The following is a 7,783-nucleotide window of genomic DNA, read 5'->3' on the forward strand; positions in this document are numbered from 1 at the left end:
GGCGGCAGCAGGCGATCATTTTTGTGGGATTGTCCAACTCTCCCCCCCCCTGACAGCTATTAGAGGTGTATGGTCACCTTGAAAGGCACAGTAGAAAAAGGGAGAGGAACAAATGCTGAGCTCTTCTTTCAGAGAACGTATGGGGGATGTACAGTAGAATAAATAATCTTCTGGAGGGAGCCCAGTTGTGTTATGCTATGCACTAGAGATGAGCGAACTTACAGTAAATTCGATTCGTCACAAACTTCTCGGCTCGGCAGTTGATGACTTATCCTGCGTAAATTAGTTCAGCCTTCAGGTGCTCCGGTGGGCTGGAAAAGGTGGATACAGTCCTAGGAAAGAGTCTCTTAGGAATGTATCCACCTTTTCCAGCCCACAGGAGCACCTGAAAGCTGAACTCATTTACGCAGGAAAAGTCATCAACTGCCGAGCCGAGAAGTTCGTGACGAATCGAATTTACTGTAAGTTCGCTCATCTCTACTATGCACCCCAATGTTTAATCCTGTTTTTTATAAATAAGGATACACAAAAAAAACAAAAAACTGGAGGACAAGAGACAAGTACATTTTCCACAACGTTAAGTGTTATAAGAATACATTTTTATTACAAAAATAAGATTTTTATGTCGACTTTACCAGAATAAATAAATACGAGAAAAATATAAATTTTTACATTCAACAAAAATAAATAAAGTGAAGTATTCAGTGCAATTTAATACAAAAATGTATCTCCATTTAATTAAATAAAAAAAAATTAAAAAAATTCTAGAAATCATGTAAAATGAATCTGGAGATATAGTCATTCTGACCTGATAATAAAACATGGGGGTCTTGGACCCCTTAGCAGCAGAGTAAATTTTTCCAAAGCTTTCACCAGCTTTTAAGGACGTAAGGTATTGTGACATACTGTAACATACAGGTAATTCTTGTCTATTTAGGAAAACTAACAATAGGATGAATTGAAGCTCCAACTTAGATGAACATTGGATGTCTATTTTATCCATGTAAAAATTTAGTATTTTTTCATTGTCCTTTCATCTTAATTGTCTTTTTGCTATTTTTTTTTAATATTATTAAATTGTCAATGCCTGGAAACCATCAGCATGTAGACTGGCTTCTTAGGAATATTCAGGGAAGCTTGTGTTATCATTCACAGCCTGTCCATGCATTATATCATATACTGGCGTTCAGAAGTCAGAAATGTGCCCGGCAGCTGGCCTGCATCATTTCGGGTTGTGAGAAGCCTTTTTTCCTTGAAAGTGGGGCTACCCCAGGGCTCAAGTCCTGCAGGAACTCATGGGAACGGAGTTCCTTCACTTTCTCCACAGCAGGAATGCAGTTCCCATTAGCAGGAGTCCTGTAGGACCAGCCCTTAAAGGGGTACTCTGCCCGTAGACATTGTATCCCCTATTAAAAGTATAGGGGATAAGATGTCTGATCGCGGGGGTCCTGCTGCTGGGGACCCCCGTGATCTCGGCTGCGGCACCCCAGACATCCGGTTCACGGAGCGAGCTTCGCTCCATGCCAGATGACTGGTGATGTGGGGCAGAGGCTCATGACGTCACAGTAATGCCCCCTCAATTCAATTCTATGGAAGGGGGCGTGACGCCCCCTCCCATAGACATGCATTGAGAGGCTATGACGTCACGAGCCTCCGGCGCTGCACCCAACGCTCTAAACGAATGCCGGGTGCAGCAGGGAGAACGTGGTGGTCCCCAGCAGCGGATAGGGTATGAGATGTCCAGTACCCCTTTAAGTGGAAATCTTGGGTGAGTTCCCACACTTTTTTTTCCCAGGACTTGACCCCTGGGCTACCCCTTAATATAACAATTTTGGACATCATCACGATTCATCACAAAATATTTACTTTGACAGCCGTATGATGGCACAGACTATATTGTACTGTAATAAATAAAATAAAAACTATCTGTACCAGCAAAGGTCTTAAAAATTGCCACTTTGCCAACATATTACATATTATCCTATGATGTATAAAGATGAAAACTGTATTGTCCCATTTCATGTAAACTATTCAACTCACTTTTAAAGGTAAACAACTATTCACGAATAAAGTTTGTCCATCATAAAGAAACCAGGCATTTCCATAAAAGAAATTCCAACTTATCACCACACCTATTCAGCACTGTACTATGATATGGCATAAATCATATACAATAACAATACAATAACTTATTGTAAACTACACCCAATCCATGGGTCACACCATACTCTATTGTTTTCCTTTTTTAATCATATATATCAAGTAAACTACTATATCATTCAATATAGTTCCATTTGAGAGTCACAGTACCAGGCTAATGATATTTCACAGTAAACTATTCACCACAGTTATAGATACAGCAGATGTAGACTTAGGTCATACCCATAGCACCTACAGGGTTACTATTTTAAGTCTGAATTACTCTTCCAAGCCGCTCGTCATGAATGTCAGTCTGAAGGGCTGTCAGTAGATTTTATGCCAACCAGTGAAAGCGATGGCTATGACCAGTCAATGCAATAGTCAAAACGCCATTAGGACTCCCACATCAATACTACTTAGACTGACCCCCACCCCAAAACCTGGTGGGTAAACCAAGGAAGATAGCAGCATAGTTAACACAGGTATTATGCACCTATGCCATGTAGTGGTTCTATCTCTAAATTAAGAGTCACAGTCACTGACAGCATTCAGAAATATGTTCTAAAAAGTTCTCTCCTAGTCTGTCCTGGAAGATCCTGAGACACCGAGGACACTGGAGCTCGTCTTGGCCTCTCTGTTCGGTGGTAGAACTCCTTTGGCGATCTGGACGGTCTGCGGGGGAAGCTTGTAGTCTGTTTTCTGCAGGTTCGACATTCAGGCCTAGCTGAGTGTCGCCTACGTTTCTCTTAGTATAGGTTTTGTTCCGTTTAACAGCAGATTCTTTGTCATCCTAGAAAGAAAACATATCACATTGTTATTTAATAGCAAACAATCACTATGTAAATTATGTTCTCCAGATATTAGCAAAAATAAATTAATAAATAAAAACATTCCCAGGTCCCAGGTAGGTATACTGGCCAGTTGCCTCAGCTTTATTATAATCTTTGTTAATTACTCCTTTATTCTTATTTAAATAGTAAGACTAAATAGCAGCAGATGGCTGGCACTGGTCTTGTGTAGTTAAGCACTTCAATCCACGGTACAGCCTAGCGATTAGGTTCGGTTCCAGGCCCTCTTCCCGTCACACCCTGGTGCTACTACCCGCAGAGAAGAAGCAACTTCTATTTAAACACAAGGAAAGAGAAGCGGGGGCACTCACGTATCGGTGATCAGGTAACAGGCTTCTTTATTTCAACGGTGCAGGTACAATCGTGCAATAGCGGGGCGTCAGGAGTCTTCTGACGCCCCGCTATTGCACGATTGTACCTGCACCGTTGAAATAAAGAAGCCTGTTACCTGATCACCGATACGTGAGTGCCCCCGCTTCTCTTTCCTTGTGCTTATTTAAATAGTGTTTTCTGGTCTAGAAAACTCATTTGAGGGGATGTCCTTCCATTAGCCACAATAGAAAGGGGTCACAAAGAGCGTCTCTCTCTCTCTCTCTCTGGAAGACCTAGTATTCCCATGGGTTGCACAGACAGTCCATTGATTTCAAAGAGCACCATGTAATGCTTGATTTTGCCTGTGGTGGCACTGCAGAAAAATGTAACACTTGCAAAAAAAGATTCCTTGTATGATTGCTGCCAGTTCTTCTTCTTACTAAAAGGCATTTTCCAAAGTGGATAATTCCTTTAATGCTATTTAGATGTTAGATGATACAAGTATTGCTGTAAAAATAGAAGAAATGAAAGTCAAAATGTCTCACCTGTCGTCTCCCCTGTCGTCGCAAAGCAGAAATTTCATCCACCAGCTCCTGTATTCGACTTTGTGCTCTTTCTCTATCTGCTCGCTCGGATGTGAAGTCATCTTTGTAAACAATTAACTGCAAGATGAATAACATTTTGGAATTATTAGAGGATCTGAGAAGCCAGACAACAAAAGAAACCATTGAAATTATAACGGAAAACCAATGGCTCATAGATTAAAAGTCTATTGTGCTTATGTTATTACCTGTTGCTCCAGCATATGGATTCTCTCCTGGTTGACAATCCTAGCTTGGACCATTTCAGCAGCTTCTTGCTGGAGTTTGGTATGTTCCTTTAATTTTTCTTCCAACAACCTGTTCAGCCTGGAGATCTCCTTCTGTAAAAGGTCCGGGTGTTTGTGTGTTGTCTGTGAACTCTTGGAATGCTCACATTGGCCCTTCAGTTCTTTCAGTTGTAGGTGAAGACCCTTGACATAGTCCTCCCTGCTGGCATCATACTTCTGCCACTTGGCATTCAAGTCTTCAACCTGGAAAAGGAAATCAGCATATGATGAGGACCTGAACTATGACTAATGACTTACAGACTGTATCTATTTGGAGACCTTGTGGCCTTTATATTGCAGAATAAAATGTTTCCCTAGTACCAAGATAGTTATTATTTGATGGCACCTTTATGCCAGTCGTACATTGCTATAACTAGTAGGGGGCACCAGGCATGTAAAATGGTCTTGGGGCAGAAATAAATATGTGTAGATAAATCCTTCACCAAGAGTAAATGTGAGTGTAAATTTACATTAGAATCATAGTAACTAATACTATACGTAGGACTGGTTTCAATCACCTAAAAGTACCTGATGAGTCTTAAGCCATAAATACTGTGCCCCTTTAATGAAAGTAAATATTAGGGTATTCCAGTAAAGTCTAAAGGGGAAGTGTCTTACTAAAATATCTCCATATTTACATATACTTACATGTACTACTTTCTGTTTTAATCGCTGGTTTTCTTCCTGTAACTTTCTCAAGGTGGCGTCATGCTCATTCTCTTTATGTATATTCTGTATAAGTAAATACCAAGAAAACAATGTTAATACTCCATGAAATCTTGAAACTTAAAACAAGATACTCTGCTGTTTGTATGGGCAGTTTTGGTCAACTTGGTTGGGATTCGATGATGACTCTTTAGAGTCAATGTGCAACAACAACAAAAAAAGTATAATAAAACGATATGGTGATTGGTTGTCCCTTATATCTAGGTGAAAACTCTTTTCTGTAGGCCTTTCTGATACCTTCAAAAACTGAAGAACTCTTATTGAAGACCCTCAATGGTTGTATATTATTTTAAACTATTCCCAGTGTATCCTAAAACCCAAAGAAGTCAACCAACTACAAACCTGGCTTAGATGTTGTTCTGAATTCAGGTTATCTTTTTGACGGGCCTCCTCAAGACACCTGACCAGCTGTTGGCACATCTCCGCTGTGGCAGAAAGCTTACGTCGCAGCTGGTGGGTTTCGTCGGATAGTGACCGGCACAGAACTTCACTAGTAGCCTGGACTCTCTCCTTCTCGGCAAGGGATCTTTGGAGCCGGAGGAGCTCCATATCTTTTTCCTGTTGAGGCCAGCTGGATACCTTCTCTATCTCATTGTCTCTATCCTCCAGCTGCTTTTGAAGTTTTTGGATTTCCTGAAATAACAGTACATGCAAATTTGAGACTACATTCGGCACAAATGCTTAAAAAGTCTTACCCCCATTATAAACCCATATAAGACATAGAAAGCAACTATATGGAATGACTCTCACAACAACTAGGCCACTGTTGGGTGATTTCTTCTTGAGCTCCTATTATCAATAATTTCCCATTATATTTTAAGGCAGGCGGGATTATATTGATCAACTAAAGTATTGTAAACTTTAACATTAAAGTATAACAATTGTAAACTACTACTCTCTGTTATCACCAAACGCAGGCCTGGAAAAACTCCAACAATTGTTATGCTTGTTGCTATGTCTCCCTATATAGAACAGATGTCAGTACAAACTGGTTTCTACTGATTTTATCTCTTATTTTCTGCCACATAGCAGTTTTTTTTATTTATTTAGTGGAGCAAAGCTCTTTTGTCAATTGACATCATATAAGAAGGATTACCTAACCGGTGTTAGGTAACACGTGCCAACCCAGCTTTTGCAAGAGACTGAAAAGACGTCAGGTCTCAAGTTCACGTAGAACTGGAATCTGACAGGTAGACTTGCTTTGTAGCAACGGGTAAACAAACCTCAGGCGTGTACCTTTGGATCATATTTGTCCTAGTCTGAGACGTAAACAATAGGGTGGATCCTGAAAAGAACTTGTGAGCCAGATCTCACGGGGAATCTCCAGGTATTGAAACATCAAAAAAAGAGGGTGTGCTAAATGTTTTCATAAATATGAATAGAAACATTTCTAAAGGATCTTAGATCTGGACATGAAATTGTGACGTGATCATGAGGGCAGATAAGGGGCTGGTATTTAATGGATTTGCAAAATAACAGATATTTATGGGGATACATTCCAAAGTACTGAGCAAACTCTGAAAAACACAACTTCAAACGCACAAAAAAAACACTAATATTGGAAATACTGTAGAAGGGCAAAGCATTATTAACCAGTTGCAAAAACTATTGCAGCTGCTGCAGAACATCTTGACAATCTACATGCAATCAGGTCATATTTTTTACATGAACCTCCACTACAAGAAAAAGATTCTACTACACTTCATGTCAACATTGTATAATGATGTCCAGATAGACACATCAACATTACCTGATTGAGTTTTTCCACTTTTTCACGATAAATCCTCTCCGTTTCGCTGCGATCATTCCTCATTCTGTTGAGCTCTTCCATTAAACACTCGATAAGCGATCGAGGGGGCTCGGCCTGATGTTCCGCAGCAGCTGTAAGCGTCTTCTGGCTAACTTTCAGCTGCTGGATGAGGGCTTCCTTCTCAGCCAGCTGCTTGTTGAGGTTCTTGTTCTGCTGCCTGGCTTCATGGTAGAAAGTGCTGAGCGTATTGTAACTCTGCAGCTTCGTCTTCAAAGACCTGTTTTCCCTGTGCAGTTTATCCACCGTCTCCTCGAGAACTTTAAACCTGGCTAGCAAGGGGTCTGTGCTGCCATCGCTGATAGAGCACATCTTGTCGAAAGGTCCACACCAGGGGTTAATCCACCAAAAAAAAAAAAAAAAGAAAAGTAAATCCCAAAAGAAAAGTTAGGAAACGTAATAAATACAAAAGTCCAAGATCTCCGACAGAAGAGTCCAAAGATCTACAGGACCCTCTGTACTGTGAGCAGAAGAATGAGTGAGTATTGTGTAGATCGAGTCTTAGCTGTGAATACTCACACAGCTTCCTATATAAAGAGGAGGAGGAGCTATGGTTTGGAATTTCCATGAAGGTGGTTCCCCAAAGCTGCTTATGGACTTTTTCAAAAGCACAGGGGGCTCTACATGAAAAATCCAACTAAGGGTCCATTCCGAGGGATCCTGGAAGAGGTCTTTCCTCATATCCTTCCCCCCCCCTCCCCATGACTGAATCATTTTTGCCAGTAAAAAAACAGAAATACAGTCCCTGCAGTGTCAGCTGCTATACACCAACACAAGAGGATAAAGACTGACCAACGGCAGGATTTCTGATATTATAAGTTGGAATAGTAGACTCCTCCACCCGGGAGCAGGCGAAGTAGTAACACCTTGTGTTTTTTGTAATTGCAGATGCCATAAAGAGCATGGTATTACTTCCCTAATAGCATAGCATGTGGTTGGCACATGTGGTTGGGGTTCAGAAGTCTAAACACAAATGCAAACCTGTCGAAATTTAGAGACCTCAAGTGATCCTGACTCCATAAGGATATTGGGGGGTATTTATCAAAGGATTTATGTTTTTTTTTTTTTTCACGTAACTTTGGC

The 7,783-nt window shown here is 40.7% G+C and overlaps 1 protein-coding gene across 1 annotated transcript; it reads right to left on the minus strand.

Moving 5' to 3' along the window:
- Positions 1-630: 630 nt before the first annotated feature.
- Positions 631-7,355, minus strand: TNIP2 (TNFAIP3 interacting protein 2). Its single transcript, XM_056551578.1, has 6 exons — positions 6,644-7,355; positions 5,236-5,526; positions 4,816-4,899; positions 4,090-4,371; positions 3,845-3,961; positions 631-2,929 (listed from the first exon to the last, which is right to left on the minus strand). Exons 1-6 carry the CDS (start codon positions 7,010-7,012, stop codon positions 2,675-2,677), a joined length of 1,398 nt encoding a protein of 465 aa, XP_056407553.1. The 5' UTR covers positions 7,013-7,355; the 3' UTR covers positions 631-2,674.
- Positions 7,356-7,783: the final 428 nt, after the last annotated feature.

This window comes from Hyla sarda, chromosome 1, assembly GCF_029499605.1.
Source record: "Hyla sarda isolate aHylSar1 chromosome 1, aHylSar1.hap1, whole genome shotgun sequence".
Lineage (NCBI taxonomy): Eukaryota > Metazoa > Chordata > Amphibia > Anura > Hylidae > Hyla > Hyla sarda.